The sequence below is a fragment of the Anolis sagrei genome, chromosome 3 (assembly GCF_037176765.1).
Source record: "Anolis sagrei isolate rAnoSag1 chromosome 3, rAnoSag1.mat, whole genome shotgun sequence".
NCBI lineage: Eukaryota > Metazoa > Chordata > Lepidosauria > Squamata > Dactyloidae > Anolis > Anolis sagrei.
In genome coordinates, this window is record NC_090023.1 from 150647572 (window position 1) to 150671371 (window position 23800).

The 23800-nt window shown below is 38.5% G+C and overlaps 1 protein-coding gene across 22 annotated transcripts in view; it reads right to left on the reverse strand.

Annotated features, from left to right (window-relative positions):
* The window catches only part of KCNMA1 (potassium calcium-activated channel subfamily M alpha 1), a 571036-nt gene that overhangs the window by 13714 nt on the left and 533522 nt on the right, over positions 1 to 23800 (reverse strand). For 20 of the 22 annotated variants that reach the window (XM_060769087.2, XM_060769090.2, XM_060769088.2 and 17 more), the window contains 5 exons: positions 20688 to 20818; positions 12862 to 13056; positions 8072 to 8190; positions 5718 to 5942; positions 2942 to 2970 (listed from right to left, as the gene is read on the reverse strand). In XM_060769087.2, the coding sequence (XP_060625070.1) occupies positions 2942 to 2970; positions 5718 to 5942; positions 8072 to 8190; positions 12862 to 13056; positions 20688 to 20818 (699 nt within the window). The remainder of the gene's footprint in view (positions 1 to 2941; positions 2971 to 5717; positions 5943 to 8071; positions 8191 to 12861; positions 13057 to 20687; positions 20819 to 23800) is intronic. The other 2 variants (XM_060769097.2, XM_060769096.2) reach the window with 1 other exon arrangement.

The window sequence follows — 23800 nt, forward strand, 5'->3', positions numbered from 1 at the left end:
AATTGGTTCTATCATAAAAACATAGCAAAGGTTTATTAAACTGCAAAAAAAACTTTGTATTTGTCCAAGGGACATCGTGTTATAGCACATTTTGCTATTCGGTCCATCAATGTAACATCATCCTCTATCCATTTTTGATGCAAAAGCAAAGTTCCCAATGTAGAACCACTACTTTCAAAGTAGGGACTACATAAACAGGAAATAATACTTTCAAATTAGGAACACATTTACTTTATTATTTAAAATGTTGTTTATAAGCACTTTGAAAATTCCCCAAACGTCCGTGGATAAGTGAAATGTTCTGAAATTTGTTGACTAAGAGTGGTAAATGTGTTCTACCATTGTAGTGATTTCACCTTAATAGCAGTAATTACTATTACTACTACCTTAATAGCTGTAAAAATGAAGGGGAAAGGAGCCTTTGAAGTTTCCCCAATTATAGTAATTATTTGTAATTACTATAATGAAATAGTAACAAAATTTTGTTACTCTCATTATAGTAACAATTTTTTCACTAACTATACTTTAAAAACAAAATGCCAGCATCCCCTAATATTGTAATGGCTTTTGAACCATTTTAATGGATCACACATCATATATATCTGGCCAACACACATTTCTGTGTGCATATAGTCAAAACTTTAGTTAGCACTGACTGAAACACTGATTGAATAGCCTCACTCCCCAAAAGAGAGAGTGTAACTGTGTGTTGGTGATTTCCCACTTTTCAACATCTATAACATTGCACATCTTGAAATTCCCAGGTGGACAATGCAGGGGAGGGAAATACTAAATATGAGTGCCTGTTTGTTGCACATGTTAAGCTCATCTGCTAGCCACAAATTCAGCCAATGGTCTTAGGTAAACCACAAGTTTTGTTACAGTAAAAAAATTATACCACAGTAAAAAAATTATACCACCAATTATACCTGAAAGATCAAGGACTTTCCATATCTTAATTTTATATTTGTAATATTTATCATCAGATGAGAGACTATGGCTCACCCAAGTCATTGGTGTAGTCAACAGAATATATCATGGTTGAGTGAGGATTTGAATGGATACCTCTTTGATCTTGGTCAGACAACACTGGACAACATACATTTTGGTGCCTCAAGTGTGAGAACTCTTTCTGGGTATATCTGATCAGCTGATTCCAAAAATGGCACCAGTTTCCCCCCATCAGATCTATTTTATGAAATGCAGAACATATGCCATATAACAGTCATCATGTGTTCGCTCATAGAAAATCAGGATAACCACATCTAAGAAACTAGAGCTGATGTGGACCATCTAATGTAATTTTTGTAATCAGTGCTCCAAATAACCGCAGGAACAGGCCTAAAAACCAAGACACCAAGATAATGTTTTGCTGTTGGCTGTTCTCTTGTCATCAGATCTTTTCCTGCTACATTGGGATAATATTATGACTCATAAGAGGTGAAAAATACACATCTGAAAACGACAACTTTGGAGATCAGGATTTGAATTCCCACTCAGTCATAGGAACCCACTGAGTGATTTTGGACAAGTCACAGTATTTCAGCTTTAGAGGAATACAAAGGGACATCCTCTCTGGGGGAAAAAAAACCTTGTCATACCTTGTGATACATTTGCTTTAGGGTTATCCTAAGTCAAAAAGGTCTTGAAGGCACATAGCAAGAACACACCTTACAGTTTTTCTAACAAAAAGTATTGCTGAGAAAATTCTATCAAATGTAATGTATCATAGAAGATTCTTAATATCCTGTGACATTTGCAGGCTGTGACTCACAAGCTGGTTAAGCCAATGCATTTTGACTTACAGTCCAAATTAATTGGAGTCATATGTGTAGGACAAAGTAGCATTTCAAATGGAAGATGACAGAGATATGAAATTAGTGCAAAGATTCACCAACCAATATTCACATTTTTTAAATATATATATACATGTTATATAGTTTTACATGTTCAAACACTTTATAAACATTTGGCTCTTCACTTAAAGACCAGGATATTTAAATGAATTGACAAATAAACAAACATCCCCATGCACACCGTTTCTGCTAAATGAATCTACTAATATATTGAAAGCAGTATTAATACGAGGGGTCAAGTTACAGGGCACAATCCAGCAAGTTAGTCTCCCTGGATTTTCTGCTGGCTTTCACTGGAAGGAAAAGAAGGCCAAACCGAAAAACCATTTGCGAGACTGAGCGTTCAGAGGCCCAAATTGGGCAACAATTTTATTGAGAATTTACCACCATGGCAGAATTGTTGAGCTTTTTCTCTCCCGAGGCCAATGAAAAATCTGATTGTCCCCCATTTTGAATATACAATATGGATTTTTCTTCAACCGCTTTCTTAAAATTCTGAAATGTATAGGACAACTGCTTTCATATGGTCATCCCTTCCTCAATTGGAGGAAACAGGATGTAGCATTACAAAAAAGCAGGTCAGGTGGCAAAGCAGCAAGGGGTATTCCTTCCTGATACTAGGTGAGTCTAAAGAAACTGGTAGCATAATATCAAGTCAATATCACTACTGGGAAAGGGAAAATGGATGGTGATGAACAGATACTGGGTGAGAATAGTGGGATAAAGTGAACAAGACAAGACGGCACTACAGGAAAACAATGTTGCTACATGAGGACCTAGACGTTGAATAGGAGGACACGTGCAGCTGGAAATGCAAGCAAATGGACAGGGTTTGAAAAAAAATAAAGAAATAAGAAATCAGAATTGATCAACAGCAGCAGCAACAGCCAATTGACTTTGGTTTCAGAAATAAAAGAAAAAAAGAATAAAATTACAACAAATCCAAAATTAAACAAACAAACAAACTGAATCAAGGTTTGGTAATGTGGTTTTTAATGTGTCACAAGTTTTCACAAGGACAAAGTTATAGAAGGAAAAACCCCACAGCAGTTTTCTAGCTCATGCAGAACCATCAATTGTCATACCTTGGCCCATTCTATTCATCCTTGTCGCACTTTAGAAAGAGAAGTAAGCTATGTAAGTTTAACAAGGCTTTTAAACTGTCACGCGTCCTGTTGAGCACTTTAACTGGCACATCCGTGGTGTGTGTTAGAAAAAGTCTGATGGGAAACATCAGGACCTTCTTTTGCAAAAGTGTGTACATTTATCTTTGTGATTAAGTGCTAGAGAAAGAAAGGGGGGAGGACAGCAATACTGCTTTGGAATTGGGGCTGAGGGTCCAGTCCAGGGGACAGAATTAGCCCAGCAATACCAACAAACAATCACCCTTCGGTTTGGATAGCTGGGAATTTCCAGTCCCCACTTTCAGTCTAGAAAAGATGCTTTGCACATAGCCCACATAGTCCCATAACCAGAGGTTGTCAGTAAAAGTGCTTGGCGTAATTGTCAATTCACACAGCAAGCTACTATGACCATCATGCTTTCAGAACAGGGAAGAGGGAACTATCTATTTAGCAACTCCCCCCATACTCCCCAAATACTTTCTAAAACATAGAGCACATGCCAGGCAACCAGCTAGCTTTTATATAAAGGGAAGGGATCAGGTAGAGGAAGGAGGGTGCAAAGGAATAGTGCAGTTACAAGGAACTATCTTTCTGTAATGGATAAAAAAAGGGTTATGTGGGAATCCAAGGTGTGATCCTGGTAGTTTAGTAACTTACTCTCTTCTATGGATATTCCATCTGTGCTCCATTCCTATGAGCTACATTTAAAATTGTGTGCTGTCAGCTTGGCTAGGCACTTACCAACCTACATTTAGAAGCACTGGAGAAAATGAAGGTTTTCTAACACACAAATGTGCTTTTAGAGCTAGATATGGCTCCCTGATTCCTGCAAAGGATGTCTCCCTGATTCTTGCAAAGGATTGCAAGGTATCAGTTGAAATAATTTCCTGACCGTGCCTTCAATATAGTGATTCCCAAACTGTTTTGTAAGACTGGAGTTTTAACTTGGAAATTGAAGCCACTTGGTTATTATAAACCTTCCTGTCCCATTGGAAAAGGAAGGCCATGGGAAGTAGTTTCCTCCTGCTTTAATCTCAAGGGATCTGATATGATGGAGAAAAGGTGCTACAGCTCCCCGACCAGACCCTGTGTGACAGCAAGGATGAAGATCCAACCCTGGATACCAGAGGAGAGGGCTGAATACATATTAAAAGACGCCACCTATGACCTCATCAAACTAGAGAATGAATCCACTTTAAATCTGGTTTCTGCCTCCTGTAGCGTTCTGCGGTTTGTAGTTTAGTGAGGCTGTTAAAGGCTCCTTCTTAAACTACAAACCCCAGAATTCTGTAGGAGGTAGACCAGATTTAAAGTGGATTTATTCTCTAGTGTGATGGGGTTACTGCCACGATAACAAGGTTTGTTGTTCTGGAGCTTGGTAGGAGAATATGCCCTTTTTAAAGTACAAGAGTTAACTAACCCTCAAGTTTTAATCCAGAAGCAGCATGCAGCTGAACAGTTTGGGAAATCTTGACTAAGAATAAGGCAGTAGGCTCAGGCAACTTTGTCTGAAAGCTTAGTCAAATGCACTAATGCCAGGCAGACTGTTCTGTGGGTTCTTGAAATCCTCTCAAGTCCATTGATACATTGCATTTTAGTTCAGCAAGTGCTATGCAAAAAGGTGTACTATTATGTAATTTCACTGAAATATGGCTAGTTAAAACAGAAGTCCAGATTTTCCTGCACATACGTATGCAAGTCTTTTCTGGAAGCATTAATAGTAAAAAAATTAAGCTATTAGAGTAGGAAGAAAAGGAAACAAGGAAAACTACTTGTTTTTCCCCTGCGTATTTGAGTATGATCCTTCACTGTGTGGGGAAGGATTTTCTACACATAAAGGTGGTTCATTCATCTTTTAATAGCTGTAAAAGTTTCAGAAAGGTAGTTTCTAATGAATTGTGTTCACTATTTATGGTGCATGTGGCTTTTCATCCCAAATATTAAAGTGGAGAAAACGTAGTTATCAGTGTGGCAATATAGGCAGAATTTAATATGCAATTAGAACTTTTTTAAAAAAAAACTCATTTCAATCATGAGAATTGAAAAATTATATGCCTATCCATTTTATGCATATTTGTGTTGGAGGGAAGAAAACACTCACTCTAATAGGAAGGCTTTTAAAAAAATAGTTCTGTGCACAAGATCTGATATTGCTTTGTATAAAAACAGGTGGAGTAAAACTATACAAAATGGTGCAAGGCACATGCTGTTTCCAGCCCAAGAAAATGATCCCCCTGCCCTCATTCTCAAGATAAGTTTACCTGATGATTAGAAAACTAAGCAGGGGGAAAGTAGAATTTCATGTGTGTGGATTTCTTCTTTCATAACTGTACCCTTTAACAACAACACCCTTACATTAAATAACTTTCTTTCTGAAACTGATAGTGCACTACACATATTCTAAAACTGATATGCAGAGAGGTTATGGTAGGGAATTATTCACATCTGGTTTTAACTCTTTTCCACCTGCTCTGCATCATAAATAATCTTTGGTCCGTCTGCTTTGTTGCTGTTGTGCTTAAGGGTTTTATGGTATTGAAATAAAAATGACAATCACATGCACACTGTTATACATATGCAAAATGTGTGTATAAAATGGGAACTCCATGGGGGGAGGCTGGGGAGAACAGGGAAAGCTATTATTGGACACACCAATTGGGAGGGTATGGGTGGTGGATACAGCTTCACACACGGTGGGAGTGGGAACACGTATCAAAGTCTATCTTCCTGCACATACTTCTGCTTTTCCCGGGAGTCCCTGGTCTTAGTGCGGTTCTGACGGTTTGCAGTTGCTGGGAGAGAATGAACCGATGAGCTTTTCTTGCTAGATGTGTAGGAAGAATGGGAAGAATGGGAGAGACTGGCCCGGGACTGGCCAGCATTGTGGTCGTACTGCATCAAACAGAAGATCCAGTCTGTCGGCACAAGTTCAAACTCGTAAGGTGGATTGGCTATAACAAAACTGAAAAAGAAAAAGAACAGTGATCTTACTTTCCTTTCATTGGGGTTTCACCTTCCAAATCATACACTAACAATATCATTAGCTGATAATGTATGAATACTAAAGAAAGCAGGTACTTTACAGTCAGCGGTATAGGTACTCATTACTGGTGAAAGTAGTTCTGAGGGAGCCACTTTTTCAGGAGTTCCTCATAGCACTACTGAAATCCACCACAAATGACCATCTAAAACAGGCCTCTTCATCCTGCAGCCATCCAGATGTTTTGGACTTCAGCTCCCATAATTTCTGACCATTGGACAAGCTGGCTAGACCTTCTGGGAGTTGGGAGGCCAAATGACCCAAAGCTTTACAAAAGGGACCATGTCTTGTTTTTTTAAAGCAATATTGCCAAGACATAGCAAACAGGGGTTTTCCACATCAATGAACTGATAGGTTGTATTGAAACAAGAAATGGCAGGTCTCCATGTTGGTTTACTGGCTGTTGCTCTGTCATTAGTAAGAGAGCTTGTTCTACAGTCAGGAGATCTTTTGATCAGTGAGGAGCACAGACTTGTATTTCTATTCTTCCACCTTACACCCTTGTTCCACCTTACACCCTTGTTATCAGTCTTTTTCTCAATTTCTGTTTTTCCCTAACCATCCTGATAGTTTTCAACCTCTAGTTTTACTTCATTTGTTAACCAGAGAGCTACAAGTGTTTTCAGAGACTAGCTTTAATTCCTGCGCTTGTTCTGAGGGAAGAAATATCAAGAAGCAAAGTAGAAATTGATATTCCTCTTTGTAGTTACTCACTGGTGCTGGTTTCTTCATTTACTTAAACTATTTCTGTTTCAGTTTTTTACCCAACTTAATATACCAGAGTTGCAGATTAATTTATAACAATACAAACAAAATTCAAAACTAATATAATAAGATAAAATTATGTTAGGTTTCACCATGGCAACATCCAAGATCCCCCTTCTCTTAAAAAAAGAGATAACCAAATAAAACATGTTTTATCTGCTTCCAGAACAGGAGATGGTTAGGAGGCAAGTGGAAGCAGTTCCAGTGGTTGGGCACTGGCAAAGGAAAGGCCAACTACTGGTCTCAGTTTGGACAATGGAAGCACCTCTCGCACCTTGAGGAAGATCTCACCATCAATGGCAATTCATATAAGGGAAGGCAATACTCCATGTAACCTTAACACCTTTGTAACTTTTGGAGAAGTGGTTGCTGTGGGTTTTGGGAGGAGCATGGGGAGGGGGCTTATACTTTCTAAATCTTCTAGAATTAAAGTAAACAATTCTTTGTTACTCAGCATCTCTCTGCACTGTTATCTCATGATAATCTAGTGACAAATATTTCTTATTTCTTATTAGATCAAAAAGCCATTAGAACCAATAATCTTTTTGTACTTTCAATTTATACCGAATGTTTCATGTTGGAGTAGAGCAGTGGTTCTCAATCTCTGGGTTGCCAGGTGTTTTGGCCTACAACTCTCAGAAATCCCAGCCTGTTTACCAGCTGTTAGGATTTCTGGAAGTTGAAGGCCAAAACACCTGGGGACCCACAGGTTGAGAACCACGGGAGTAGAGGGGGGAGGGAGCGAATTGTGCTACACATTTTTCTATTTTTTTTTAGACTCCTCACTCATTAAATGGTTGATGGGGGAGGAATTTCATTCAGGGTTTCAGTGCATACCAACATATCTCTCTTTGTGGGCTTATGAAGGAGTAGGTCCAATTGACACAATGGATCCTAACTCAAAACGTACAGAATTGGGTTGTAGCTGTACAAGACCTTCTAGTACAACCAGCTTACACAAAGTCCAGGAAAAGTCAAGTACTGGTGATCCTTAACATCATGCCTCTGCTCACAACAACAATCTTTTTCTTCAACATCCAGCATGGAAGTCCTAGAAATGTGAGATCTTATCACCTGCATAGTGAATACTTGTTTGTCCTCATAGAAATGTTGTTTTTGGTGACCGTGTTTTCTATATATCTCTGTATACTAGCAAGAGAATATCTGGACCCAAAAGAGAAAGGATACTTCCTGAAAATAGACACTTCATGTGAAAAAGTCTGCTGGCAAGATTAGAACACTTTAAATAATAAAGACTGGTCAAGACACTACAATGTTGCACTTACCGCTTGGTGCATTGGCTAGGCGTGCTTGAATTGAAATCTCTCAATCTGTATATTCCAAAGCAAAGCATATTGTATGTTTTCAAAGCTTTACAAAACAGATCTCCGTAGCAACCACCATCCTAGGAGAGAAAATAAAATAAAATAAAATTTAGAGGTGTTTTGTTCCACCTCAATTACCACAATGACATTGAAGGCGGGGGAGATATTTTAAGTCAGTAATTCTATGCCAAGGGAACAAGGTGTGAGGCAATCTGTTGTTTACTTGTCACAAGTGAGAAACAATTAGTCAAGGAGCTGTCTAATTTAAATGTTTAATCTTGAAACTAGCTAATAAATGTGTGCATGGGAATGTGTGCAATCCCAGTGATTGTATTGCAGAAAAACAACCCGGACTGGGAACAGTGACTGACTCATATTTTAATTGAACATGCAAGCTTTGGGGCCAGAGAACTGCTGTTCCTTAAATTAAGAGCAATGGAGTCTGAACTACTGGATGATTAAGAAGGTGTGACTTTTCCTTTCTTTCTCCAGTCTTGAAAATTACTGTGTCATATGCCTCAGTTTATTTAACTATGTTGTCAATTTTCACCAAGATAGTTTGGATTTCACTAGGGAACATAACACTTCAGTGAGTAAGAACCTCCACACTTTTCTCCTTAAAAAAAGAAATTAGAGAAGAGAAAGAAAAAACATGTTTTTCTCCAAGTGAAGGGGCCACCCATCAAGATCCTCTTTTGTCTCCCAGGCAAGCATTTGTTTTGATAAGGGGATTCAATTGGCATTCAGTATGGTAAATACAGAAATGGGTACACAAGTACATGATGAATCAAACTTTTAGCTTTACCATCATCAGTAAAAGTAATAGCCAACTTGGGACTGGATTATTGTTTCACAGTTTGCCTTCTATACTTTGGCAGTCTCCTGAGGTGATGGAAATGATCAGCAGCAGTGGCTTCCCGTGCTAGAAGAACACAGGCTGAGCTATACATGTATAAAATGGGAGCTGTAAGCATGTGACAGGGTAATAGGGTTGAGAATATGCCTCTCACCTCCCATAGAATGATTTAGGTAGTACAGTGGACCTGCCAAATCTATGGGTTCATGATTCATGGAGTCATAAGACACATTACTACACCTGTACTGTACTTTACTAAACCTGTACTATTGGTGAGGCTGGAGAAACTTACTGAGAGATGCAAATGATCTCCCTCATAATTCCCTATTAAAAGTAGCCTATGATAGTAGTGGAGATGGTGGCAAGCTCTGGTGGCACACATTCTTCAGACTCTTCTGCTTCTACAAAGCCCACCAGCCACCCAATTCCACCCTCAAGCAGCCTGCACAGGGATATGGAGATTGGCAGCATTTATGGTGTTCCTGGTCATTCATTTGCAAATGATTGTGCAAGGGTTGAGTAGAAATAAGCCTTGGATTGAAAGAAAGTGGTTGAATGGGTATTTATGAACACAAGGGTGAACAAAAGAGGGGGGGGGGATGATGTTTGGTGTTTGAAATTTCTCTTTGTGGTGTTAGACATGGATTATTAAAATGTACAAAAATATACCTGTACCAGAAATTCTAATGCTCCAATAAAAGTTTGCTTTGTAAGCTGATTTTTAAAAGAAGAATGCCACTGACAATCTCAGAAGGATGAAGACCCTCCAGGGACATAGCATCAGTGGTATTGTCAATCACGGGGTGGTAAGCAGCTTTTTCAGAATCATGGTGGCAATGCTCCTACATTTTCATTCACAAATGGTTGAGCAGGAGTGCCACCAGTTTTCCAATTGTCACGTCCAGGTGGAATCTGCTCAAAAGCAGGAGAAAGCAGCTGGTTGGCTCCTTGGATGCAGGGAACCTGCAGAATGCATGCCTGGCAGCCAGGGTTTGCCACTGTCTGTGCTACTCGCTACATCATTTTTTTTAGATCATGTGTTTTGGTATCTGCATTCATATCTGACAGATGAATGTGGTAACTTCTAGGCTTGATTGATAAAAAATGGTTCAAAATTAGTTTCAGATGTAGGGGGCACTGGTGGTTCAATTATAAAGTCACTTCCAATTTTTTTTTAAAAAATCAAAACTTTCCAACACTTCCGAATCACTTCGTTAATGGCAGACACGCATGCTCAGTAGGACTGGGGAAACTTCACGGGATTCTCCCTCCCTCATTTGTAGATCAATCCTGATGAAACATGCTACAGTTGTAGAACACATGGACCACTGTTAGCTCACCAAATTTCATAAACTTTCACTTATGTATGGATTTTTGGTGAATAAAAAAAAATAATAATAAAGAAAATCTGTTCCTGGTTTGAAAGCGTTATGTCCTGTTTCATTGGGTGGTCTTTACTTTGAAAGTAGTTGATCTACTCCAGAAACTTTTTTGTGTGGCAAAAACTGTGTTGAATTGGTGGAGAACGGAAATCATAGCAGAGACCCCATCAAGGGACATCTAGACTGACCCCCTTTTTCTGGGCAGAAAGGCACCATCCAAACTCTCCTGATATCCATTTGCTTTCTCTACTGAGTTGGAGGGGGCCCTCAAGACACATCCATCCATTTATTTATTCCTATCTGCAGATGCAATCAATCATTTTATTTTATCATTACTTACTGATGTAAAGGGCTGGCTGTATCTGGCTACCCCAGTGCCTTGTTCATGGCAATTAGGCCAAAAGTGAAATGATTGGTTTTTAAGCGGTTTATGTTCTCTTGGCTTTGCAAAAGTTGCTTATTGCTTTTCTGCTTTCTTTAGACACCTTTGTAGATTCAATCAGCTTATATTATATTTAGACAAAGACTGCTACAGACAGCTATAGGGGGTCCTTCAGCCATTTTGGCTAATGAGCAGCAAGGCAGTGTAGGAAATGTAGTTTAACAGCAGGGCCTTTTCCAATTTCTACCATTGGGGGCCTGGCCTTCACAAACTAAAACAATGGCTGTGCTTAGCCACGCCCATCTCATCCCTCCCTTGCATCATCGGGGAGGGAAAGCATGAGATTTTAAAACTTTTTATGCTTTACCAAAGTTGCTTAATGGTTCTGAAAATTAAAGTAACCTTGGGAGACATCAGAACATTATGGAATATTTCTGGAAAAAAAAAAGGTTAGACGTTCAAATTCGGATTTGCCCCTCCCACCTTTCCTGCATGATTCAAAACATCTTCAAAAGTCAAAAGTCAGAAGTTTTTTATGAGTTTCAGGATCTTCCAAATGAACCTATCCAACCCTAGTAACTACCATTATAGAAAAGCAATGCGTTTCAGTTAATGCAAGGCAGATTAAACACAAGTCCAAAGTTTAAGATTCAATGAAGTGAGTTGAGGTGGTATAAGTATTTTGTACTGTATCTTTTCAACTGCAGGTGGAGTTTCACATGACTGACTGTTCCCCAGAAACACACACAGAGGGGGAAAGGCATGTAAATTACCACAACTGATTGCATCAGCTTACTAAACCCAACTCTGGAAACTGTATGCATATGTTTCTGTATTTCTCTGTTTTGTTTACAAACTCTTACTTTGGTTCTCTCCATATAAAAGTCTTACTATCAGCTTACTATTAATCACAAAGAATAAATAATACATAATTAATCACAGTTAAAATAGAAGTATCAACTAACAACCAATCCACTCAACAGCAGCATAGTCCCTACAGCAATAATCAAGCAGCTGCATAGAAGGGGACTAGCACTCAACAGAAACAGACTGGAAGGAGTCAACAGCTATGACCACAAAGCCATTTTTACTAAGTGGAAAAGGAACATAAAAATAGAGCTGGGAAGCATCACTAACATTAACTGAGTTTTATATTGCTTCTCAATCAGAGTACTAGTCAGCATGCATTCCTTATAAAGAGCCACATTTTTAACAGTACACAATCTGAATAAATGGTGACGATGCTTTGATCCAGTAACACTGGCTTGATCTAAGAGAAATGTGGATAAAGGTATTTGTAACTTTTGTTAAATTTGTAATAATTTAGTAAATTATTTAAAGCCACAACTCTCATTTATATTAGTCAAATGCAGTATGTACATGCATTTCCAACACGGATAATATGCCGATAGTAAAGATGAGGAACCTCTCAGAAACAAAGAGGCAGCAACTCTAATTCCACACTAACATGATTGAACACATAGGGATCCAAAGACAGACTTCTTAAAAAATTAAGGACATACTGGGCCCTAGCTATAATCAATGTGTCAATTTTGGTTTCTCTTATATTTAACTTTCTTTTCTTTTCTTTTTTTACAACAAACAACAATAAAAAACAAAACTCAAATTTGTTGTTCAATGAATATGAAGACAGTTTTGAATGCTGTTCCATTCATCCATACTCAGTAAGTTTCATGTATCCTCTGGGGTGAGAAGGGCGGGGTAGAAGTAACCGAAATAAATATTCAGGAGTCCATAGTTAAGATGCACAAAAGAAAACTCTGCTTGCATGGCCTTTATTGACAAAGGATGCTGTTAAAGAACCAATTGGCAAAGCATCAGTTCACAAAGTCCAACACTGTTGAGAGGCATAATGGGTTTGGAAGTGGCCATGGTTATATTGAGTGGCATCTGAAAAATCTAGGGGAGGATGATGAACAACTTTGGCCAACACAGTCACTTATTCCTAAGCTTGCATTGTTCATATCAATTTGATAGCCTTGAATCACAAAATAAGAATTAAGGTTACTTTGAGAGAATGATACTTTTTTTGTAAACTCTATCAAGGAGGACATAAGGACATAAGATACACTGCCTTGATTTCCTTCTCAGTGTGAGAATATTGTCTTACCCCAAGATCTGCAAAAGGCCCATCTAGCAAAGCCAGCTGGGCCACCCGGCACCGGTCCCTGTTGGCGAGGGTCTGTGGCGTGCTGTAGCCACCTCTCAGTGCATTCTCTTCAGCAATCAGTGACTCCAGCTCCGGTGTGGCTCCTCCGGTTACCAAAGTACGTATCAGTGTGAGAATATTGTCATTGAAGTATGTCTGCAGAGATAAAAGAAAGCTCTTTAAGCAAACACCATTAAAGTCACAAGTGAAGACATCCAAATTACAACTTTTCTGGCTTTCTGCTGTTTAAAGTTCTTGGCTGTCTCTTCAAATAATTTCCCATTGGAAGTGAAAAGACAGCAGCCCCCAATTACTCTATTTTCTTCTGTCCCATTAGGCTTCTACTCGATCCTTCCTCCACACACTTTTTCTCTGTCTCTCTTTTTTTAACAATCCCCAACTCAGGGTTGATTTTTATTAAAGAACAAAAAATGTAAATCATTCATGTTTGCTATAATTGGTGTTAGTGGTGAAGCAATGACTGCCTTCCTTCTCATTGCCTTCATGTCTAATAACAGCCTTTAGGACATGTAATTGTAAAATCCAGACCACATTTAAAGCTTACAGCGGCTAGATTGCCTTTTTATACTTGTCACCAATCCATTGGGGAGCCGCCTCTGTGCTTCGGATGTCATTACTTATTACTGCAGCTGGACTCGAGCAGTCTTCCCAATGTACTGTACTAAACATCTTATTACGAGACTTGACAGTGTTCAGACACAAGCATGTATCAATTAAACATTCTGAGTTCATTCCAGATAAATGTATGATGAGTTTAGGGTCCTACTGGTCCTTTTAAAAAACTCTAGGGTATAGGGTAAGTGTAGTTTATTAGGGAAGATTTACTCCACAGTGACATTTTGCCAGCATCAGTAGCTGCACTGCCCTGTCAGGCAAACAATGGACATTTTAAATATTAATTGGATGCCAACGGTAGGAAGTTCATTTCAAAGTACAGTGGTCTGGGTGGAAGATGCTCCACTAGGTAGCCACAATTTATGTCTTATATTATCTCAAATCCGAGTAAAGTGCACTCTGTTGATGAACACACACACATATATATGCCCATGCATTTTTCTTTGGCCATACTGTGCTTCAGGTAAAATAGAATGTCTGCTGAGGGATCCATCTTCCCTGAGACAGTTTACTTCCACTGGAAACAGGAGCACAGGAATCACTACTACCACCACAACCTCAAATGTATCTGATAAGAAGCAACTTCTGGATATTTTAGCATGGAAAATTTTGCATGTAGAGATTATTTTGTTGGCATTTTTAATCCATTACCTCTGACAATATTCAGCACTCTTCTTAAAACTGTGGGTCCTGACCCCAAATGTGGTCCCCTTAGCTCAATGTTAAGAGTCCCAAAAGATTGGCAACAATAGAATATCAACTAGTGGCTGCTTCAGACATTTGAACAAATCTGTTGTGCAATGCTTGCAGTGGACTCTGCAGACAATGCTTCAGTTGTATTTCATTAAAAATGCATGTTTATCAAGCACATTTTTTTGTGTTTTGTGTTATATTGCTTGTATTGTATTGATGGGCGTGGCCTCATGTAAGCCGCACTGAGTCCCCCTGGGGGAGATGGAGTGGGGTATAAATAAAGTATTATTATATTATTATTATTATTATTATTATTATTATTATTATTATTATTATTATATAAATGCTGGTTCATTATTAGTTTGATTTTATACCCATGGTCACATCAACATTTCTTGGGCTGAAAGAGGTCACAAGTAGCAAAGTTTAGAAGCCTTGATCTAGCAGAGGCAGCATCACAGAAGCCTTAGCACTTTGATCCAAAATATTTTAAATGTTGTATGCAACTGTATGTATACAATATAATTGTATGCAACTATATTGAGGCAAGCATGTTATTATATTGTAATGTAATGACCTATTTGCCTCACTATAGATTTGTATTGGCCTGTACTAGAAGTTTAATATTGTTGCTACCTACAGCATACCTGAATATGGCAAAAAGAGATAGTTGGGAGATGTGGCAAAATATTTAAAAATAGGTCCCATGTACAGGTTAAGATGAAAGATAAGCCCTACATTCATGATGCTGATTGTCAGGGGAATAGATGCAAAGGAGGGTGGGGCTCCTACATTTTGTGTTTGTACATGCATTCAAGTCACCTGTCAACTTATGGCATTCCCATGACTTTTATAAGGTTCTCGTATGTTTTGTGAATTCTTTCTTCTGAAATATTATTCATTAACACCCGTTGTTCATTCATCATCTCCCATCTAAATACTAATTAGGTTTGACCTTGCCAGGCTTCCAAGATCAGGTGGGATCTAATGCCTTTAGGGTATTTAGGTCTCTAAATGTATTATTTATTACCTTGCTTTAAAGATATTGTTACTATGTCCATATTAAACCTGAAAGTAACTTGTCACTGGTAATGTCATTACTAATATACTGCATCACTTTAGTTTCTGAACTAGAGTAGGAAAATATGTACCATCCGACATTATTCTTGCACGATTACTGAAGATGCTATCACTAACTTTGGGCTCCTTCACATGCCACCATCCTCTCCTTTATGAACCCAATTCAGGTAACATTGCAAGGATGATAATTAATATATGGTTCTTAGACTACACACACACAGTTTGTGCATGTAATTTTGTCTCTATCCAGCACCCAGTATTTTGGATCCTTTTACTGTTGACAAAGGCTTTAGACCTATGAATGCAATAGGAAAAGCCCACATGATAAAATTAATTTGAAGGTGACTGAACCTCTTACAAAAAGTACTCAGAATACATTCTGACTATGTTGAGATTGCTAGTAAAGACCTTTTTAATGTGTAATTGTGCTTGCTAATTTAAGAGTCATAAGGCCGCTGAAGCCATAGTAATACAAGAAAGAAGGGACAAAAGAAAGGCACAACCTTGCTTACTATAATCCAGGCAAAAGACAGCTGTTTCTGATCTCAATACATGAGCTTGCAGTGCCACCTAGCCCATTCTTTTGCATTCCACCACAGCTCTTTTGGATTATAAACAGCTGGATTTTGTCTTCTGGTTCCTCTCCCACTATTTTAAAAAGTAATAATCCAAGTGTTCTGATAGTTCATCATCAATGTGGTCACATTTCTTAAAGTAGACAAAAATGTAACTGAAAATTAACAAATCTCTAATGGCATATTGTCATTTTCTGTGCCACAACAACTGCATTTAAAATATTTACAGACCTGCATAGAATAATTTTAAAAAGAAGCACTGTTAAGGTGTTGAAAGCATTCTTTTTTTTTTTATGTTTTGTTCTGGTCAGCCTTTCAGTCAAATCAAGATATTACTCTTCATCCAATATTGATAATATCTTCTAACAGTAGGGAATAATAGTGTACATTTTGGCTTTTCATTGTGGTTGTCAACCCACAATAGAAAATAATGAATTTAACAGATTAATTACACTGTTTTTGACTGACTGACTAAATCTAAATAAATTTGCACCATACAGAATCTAAATGAATATACTCATTCTAGGATTGATTAAAGAAGGGAGAGTTTCTCTCAGAGACAAACATTTATCACATTTAATTCCCTAGGAGTCCTCCTTGTGATATCTGCTATTGACCACACTCTTCCACATCCTAGGCTCAGGACTGGTAGTTTCAGAGCATGGTGGTTGACTCAGACAGATTATGGATGTTATGAAAGAATGGCAAATTACTTCTTATTTTGGGTTGTTGTAGGTTTTTCCATGCTATATGGCCATGTTCTGGAGGCAATTTTATAGTCCGGAAAAACCTACAACAACCCAGTGATCCCGGCCATGAAAGCCTTCGACAATGCTCCTTATTTTATTTGTGTTTTTTAAATATTTTTAATTTGAGATATTGGGGATACAACTTCCTGCTCTCTCTTACGGTACAAAATATATCCAGTTGACCTTGCTAAGAGACCTCATCAGATGGGTGTAGGGCACTGTGGAAATTGAGTCTCATGGAAGCCCCATGGACGCCATCACATGACATAAGGGCACTTCCGATTGGACTCAGTTTAGCTTCATTTGCACAGCATATGGAAACAGAGCCCTTCGGGAGTCTGGGCTTATCTGACTCCAAAGAGTCTGAAGATGGGAGAAAGTAGGGGAAAGACAAATAAGGATGTCTGTCTCAAGACGAGGGAAAGATGGGAAGAAACAGTGTAAGACATTTCTGTCAACTTTCCCTCAATCCCTCTGATGAAGTCCTAGATTCCCTGTTTCTCTTTATCCTGAAACTCAAAAATTTTGTTCCCCAATTTTACTTCAGTTATCTATCTCTTTTTAAAGTTTATTTCAGCCAACCTTAGCATGCTGAAACTGGAACCACATATAGAAGGCAAAAAAAAAAAAAAACTATATCCCAGTGGATAATTGAATCCCTTTGATTTTAACAGAATCCTTCAGGAACAGAAAATCAGAACTTGATTCACCTAATCATAAGATTGTGTGTCTCTCTGTATCATAATCTTGCCTGGGCACATAAGCCTCCATTTTCTAAGATCATGTGTATGCTCTCCAACATAAGAAGAATATAAATGCTGTCTAGAGGGCTAGTGTGTTTAAATATTACTCCTCTCTTTGAAAGATATTTGCAGTAAAAGCAGCAACAAGAAGATATCTCCCCTGTATCTTAGAGCTAGGCAGAAAGAGAAAAGAATGAAAACTGAGATTTAGTTTTGAAGTATGTGATCTCATTCCCTCTCCCCATCTATGAAATGGTCAGAGACTAAGTTGAAAAGTTCGTCATGGTGTGGCATTCCTAACTATAGGTTTGTTGGAAACCTATAGTTTGTGGGAATTGTTCACATATTTATTGCAAGGGCATACAGGCATATGGGGAAGCAAAGGAAGAATACATAATTACTTCAATATTTGGTTTCTTTTATATATCTGTTAAACATTTTAACCCAGGCTTCATTCTGCAGGTATCATGACAGTGGGAAAGTATGACTTAAAAATGCCTAATACAATAAAAACACTGAAACCACATCATCATCATAAAAACAGTAAAGCCATCACATACATAAAATCAGACAAAACCAACCAATCAAACGCCTGGGTAAGTAAAACACTTTTGAGCAAGCAGCAGAACAAAATAAAAGACTAAATTGCTGCTGCCACGTTATACCTCCAAAGGAAGAGAACTCCATGGGAGGGATGAAAAAAATGAAAATATCAGAAAAATAATCAAAACTGTGTTTTTTAGTATTAGAATACTCTGTTGAGAAGAATCTTGAACTGATGAAAAACTTGTTTTTGTGTGTGTGGCTGGGGGGGGGGGGGCACAGAAAACAAACTAGAAACAGCAATTTAGGCACTGAAAATGCTGTTTCTGCGCATAAAATATTGTTACTTGCTGAAAAGCACAATGTGTAAATACTGCACAGAATAGGTCCTGAACTTTACTTTCTGAAAATGCCACAGCTTTTGAAAAATTTCTCTCATTGAAAATAAAATTGCTAAAATTACTTTTTCTGTCCTTCAATACAACATTAATGAAGAATCATATTTTTAATGCATACTCTTGGTGCCTCTGGGCTCTCGCCATTCTTGACAACTCTGTGTGTGCATGCTCGAGCACTTTCAAGTCACCTGTTGACTTATTGCCACCCCATGAATTTCACAGGGTTTTCTTAGGTAATTCATGTGGGTTTCTTAGGTATTTTTGGCCAACTCTTTCCTCTGAAACATAGCCCAGTATGGCAGTCTCCTGTGTAAGTACTAACCAGTGCTGACTCTACTTAGATTTATGTAGGATATTGTGCCTTTAAAGCCCTTATTTCCCTGGGTATACTTGGAGAAAGCACCCCTGGAGCTTTAACTAAATAATGTCATCTTGATAGTGACCATGGATGGACTAAGCAAAGGGCAATATCTCACCCTGAAATGTTGTAAATGTGGGCATTTTCAGGCCACGTGCTTTCAGGAAAAGACGAACTTTAATTATGGATTTATAGGTGTTTCCATGGAGGTAGGTTTGGGCAGTAAAGGAAAAATGTTTGGAGGCTTCAGGGAATTGAATGAGTGAAGGGTGAAAGAAGGAATATATTTTGATGTAAACACAGTGCCAAGGTGGGCACTGAAGGGGGTGACACAAAGCTATTGAAGCACGTGGGAGCATTTAAGAAACCTGTGAAGAAATATAAGGCAGTGATGGATGGTAATTTTCATGTCAACGGGACAGCGATCTCACTCCAGATTTTAAAGGAGCTACTCAAATTGGTGCACTTACTAGTCAAGACAGAATAATGCCTGTCTAATAAACCCAAGTCTCTGGGCAGGGCTAATATAGGGAAACTAGATTTCAAGATACTAGGTGATATAATGTCTTTATGTTACATGCATTTTGAATTCAGATTTGAAGCATTCTTGCAGTCAGTGTTATTCCTTTAAAACGTGTGTCATATGGTTTGCATAAGGTGTTCCTTTCAACAATCTAGCTGCAGTATATCATATCAGCTGCAGTTTTCAAGTTAACTTCAAAGGCAGGCCAATGCAGAATGTATTGCATTAGTCCAATCAGGAGGTATAGATGATCAGGAAAGGATGCAGCTGGTGAGCCAACTGGTTTCAAGCCACACAGTTCATCTAGATTCAGGACTATACCTAAATATCTAATCCTTCATAGGGAGTACATTGAGGTCAAGTTGCTTACCGGGTTCCCTATCCACAGAGCATCTGTCTTATCAAGCTGCACCTTCGATTTACTTATGGCACATGTGAGATAAGAAACTGTAGCTATCTAGGTATCTAGGGAAAAATATCACTTACTCCTGTATTTGGATTCATGCAAATATTCTTGTGTGGACAGTGAGGGCCTGCAAACTGCCATTTTGAGGTAGCATTACTTGGGCTAAAGCCAATTCTTAGCTATTAGCTAAACTAGACAACAGAATCAAGATGACTTATACAAGTGTTGATTTAGCAAATTCCTGCTGATTCAGTGGGTATACTTGAGTTGGGACTAAGAACTGAATTTCATTTTGTGCGTGTTGCTTGTTTTTTCCTCTTAAAGAGCATTTGAATGGGTTTTCTTAGGTGAAGTTTCATGTTCCTTAAACATTTCTTGTTACAACTTAACAAGGACTAATAAAATGTTATCTGGCATAAATTTCATGGGCTTTCAGATGATGTGCACTACAGTTAATGACATCTCCTCCCCCTCCCCCATATCAGATTGTCTCCTACCTGTGCTGATGGAGAGGTACATATGCAAAATTACACACAAAGATTTCAGGTGACAACAAGCCAATTTTCAAGACTAGATATAGATAGATAAATAGTTAGTAAGCATGGGCAACCCGTGGTTCTAAATGGCTCTAAAGTACAAAACTTGAGGGTGCTAATGCTTTGCTTCTACAGTGTTGATAAAGTTCTGGTGGTGAAAATTTAAGAACTCTAACAAAACTTTCAAAATTCTGTTATAAATGACAGTTTCTAATTGATTCTGTAATAAAAATCGCCAATAATGAAATAATCGTGACACTTTGTTAGAGTTCTGAAATTTTCACCACCAGAACTTTAGCAACACTGTATAAGCAAAGCAGCAGCACACCCTAGTTTTGTAAGTACTTTGGAACCATTTAGAACCATGGATTGCCCATGCCTAAAGATAGATAGATCAGCTAGTGATACGAAAAATGAAGAGTTATGATAGAAATTCAGGTTTCCTTTTCTCAATTATTTACAGGCAGTTCATAAACTGGGATGGGGGATTCAGTCCACACGACACCAATGTGATAAATGAAGGACATGGTAAACATTGGGGGCTTACCGCACTCATAAGGGAATCCAACACACTGACGGCAAATGCAGTTCCACATGCAAAAGGCTGTGTGAGATACAGTTCTGTATCTGGGTCGTCGTCATCATCTTGGTCCAGAAACTGAACATTTGAGTCATTCACTAAAAAGACAATGATGTTAAAATAGTTATTTCAAAAACCACCACAAAAAAGAACAACCAAAAACAAAACCCAATTGATCAACTTTACATGCTAGTGACAAAGAAGTTGTATGTGTCCAGAAACAGGCATATCTGGAATACTTGAATGTTCTTGAAAATGAAATTAAAATGGTTGTGAAATGCGCATTTGTTATCCCTGAGCAACAAACTAACGTTCTCAAGTGGGGAGTTTATTGTCACCAAATGGTATATGTGTGCCATAACTATAGGGCAGGTTAACTTGTCAGGGAAAAACTCCAATTTCAGGTATTCCACAAAATACTCTCCTGTCCCAAAGGGAAGTAATGGCTTTCTTTAACTGTTTTGGTGTGGCACATTTGTACTGCCCAAAAGTTAAAGAAATGAAGATATCATTTCTTACCCTGGCTTTAAATCACGTTAAATTCCTATCAGGCTAGGATTCAGAATAAATCAGTGGTTCTCAATTTTTGGGTCTCCAGATGTTTTGGCTTTCAACTCCCAGAAATACTAACAGTCGGTGAACTGGTAGGGATTTCTGGGAGTTGTAGGCCAAAACACCTGGGGACCTACAGCTTGAGAACCACTGGGATAAATGATCAACCATTTCCAAATAATAGCCACAGAGCATGTCTTCTACATATCTTATCATAAGTACCTCTCAACCCCAGGTATCTTCTGATAACCTTCTGATGAACAGCATTCACGGTCAAATCTACAAGTTCAATTCGGTTTCTCTAATTTCTTGCTCAAATCTCATCCCAGCATGTAATTATTTTTAATTACTAGAAATTTGCATGCATTTCTATGTGTATTTTTCAAAACAGAATAATTTTAAGTGTTTTCTTCCACCAGGTTTGTCTGTTTTTGGTTTTATAAACATCTCTCCATATTCATTTCTAAAATGTTAATATACATTTTTGGTAAAAGAACACACCATAATCTCCAAAACAAACTCACTTCCAACTGTAAATTGCAATTGGCTCTGCAATAAATTCTGGGGATGTGATTTGAATAACCTCATATTTGAATGCTAGCCCATTACATTTCTTTCCCACTGCATATACAAATAAAATATCTAGTTCAGTCTGTTGCAGTCAGATTTGTGGATGGGCTTCATGAGCAGTGGTTCCCAACCTGTGGTCCGCGGACAAGAACTAACATATGGTCAGTGAAGCAAAGATCTTGTAAAATAAAACTCCCAGGATGCCATCACACTGAGCCAGAGTAGTTCAATTTCATTGTGTTGATGCAACCTGTGTTTTCAAAGCAAAAAGCCTGGTTTATCATGGCTTTTAGAGCGAAGCCGGCAGACTTCGGCGCCAGGAAAGGTGGGAAGGGAGATGAGCAGAGAGAAAAAGGGAGGAAGTTGGAAGTAAGGAGGGAGTGCTTCCAACATCCATGCATACAGCAGGGGCCATGTACACTTATAGTTCTATGTTTGTTGAAGCCGTTGCAGGAGTCGATACTTTACAGAACACCTGGAATCATTCAGCTGTACCCAAACACTCTATAATAAGTGCCTAGACCAATAAGTGCAAGAGTGTATTGTTATTTTAATGTCTCCAATGTTATTCTTCAGTGGTATCAGGTACTGCAGAATTATTGATCCATTTATTTTGTCTGTAGTCTTCTTTAGTAGGCCTGGTGATTATGTTGTAATAACCCTATTGGTAAAGTAAAAACAGTACTAATTATATGTACTAAAATTGTTGTTTTCATTGTAAGAGTATGACTTTGGGTGCATCTGCACTGTCATAATCTTTGGCGATCCCTTGTGTCCGAGTATGATTGCCTTCCAAGTGTAGGGTCTTGGAGGCGGGTCCAAAGTTGACTGTAGAGACCTCTTCTGGATCCGCATGTTCTTCTGCAGTGAGGACATTAGTTTCTAAGTGGAAGGTGGTCCTGGTCAGGATTGGTTTGATGTATCTTCCTCTTGACACATTTCTCCCTTTCACCCTCAATTCGTGCCTCTTTGAATTCCACAGCACTGTTGGTAACAGATGACCTCCAGTTAAAGTGGTCAAGGGCCAGGGCTTTCCAGTTCATGATCTATGCCACAGTTTTTAAAAAATCTTTAAATCTCCTTTCCTGTCCACCAACATTCTGTTTTCCATTCTTGAGTTGAGAGTAGAGTAAATGCTTTGGGAGATGATGATCGAACATTTGGACAACATGACCAGTCCAGCAAATTGATGAGAGAAGATAATTGTTTCAATGCTGGTGCTCCTTGCTTCTTCCAGAATGCTAACATTTGTCCATCTGTCTTCTCAAGAGGTTTGCAGGATTTTCAGAGGCAACACTTATGGTATTGTTCTAGAAGTTGAGTGTGAGGTTTGTAGACAGTCCATATTTCACAAGCGTCTAACAGGGTTGGAAGAACAATAGCTATATAAACAAGCATCTTGGTACCCCTATTAATGTCCTGATTCTCAAACACTCTCTGCTTCATTCGGAAAAATGCTCTGAAAGCTCAGGTGGTGTTTTATTTCAGTGTCAATGTTGACTTGTGTGGAGAGATGGCGGCCAAGGTTACACCATTAAGCTGAATTTCTGACATTGCAGAAGGATTGGCTGGTGCCTGCTAAAAGAGCAGTTTGGATTTCTCAATGTTCAGTGAAGGGCCAAGCTTTTGGTATGCTTCTGCAAAGGTGTTTAGAGTGGCTTGTAGGTCTTCTTCTGAATGAGCACAGACTATGTTATCATCAGCATACTGGAGTTCTATAACAGATGTTGTTGTAGCCTTGGCTTTGGATTTCAGTCTGATGAGGTTAAATTGCTTACTACCTGTCTGATAGATGATTTCTAGGCCAGCGGGTAGCTTTCTATCAGGAAGGTGCAGCATCATAGTGCTGAAGATGGAGAATAAGGTTGGGGCAATAACACATCCCTGTTTGACACTTGATTACTCTTTAAATGGGTCACTTTAGGAGCCATTGCTGTCCATGACTGTTGCCATCATGG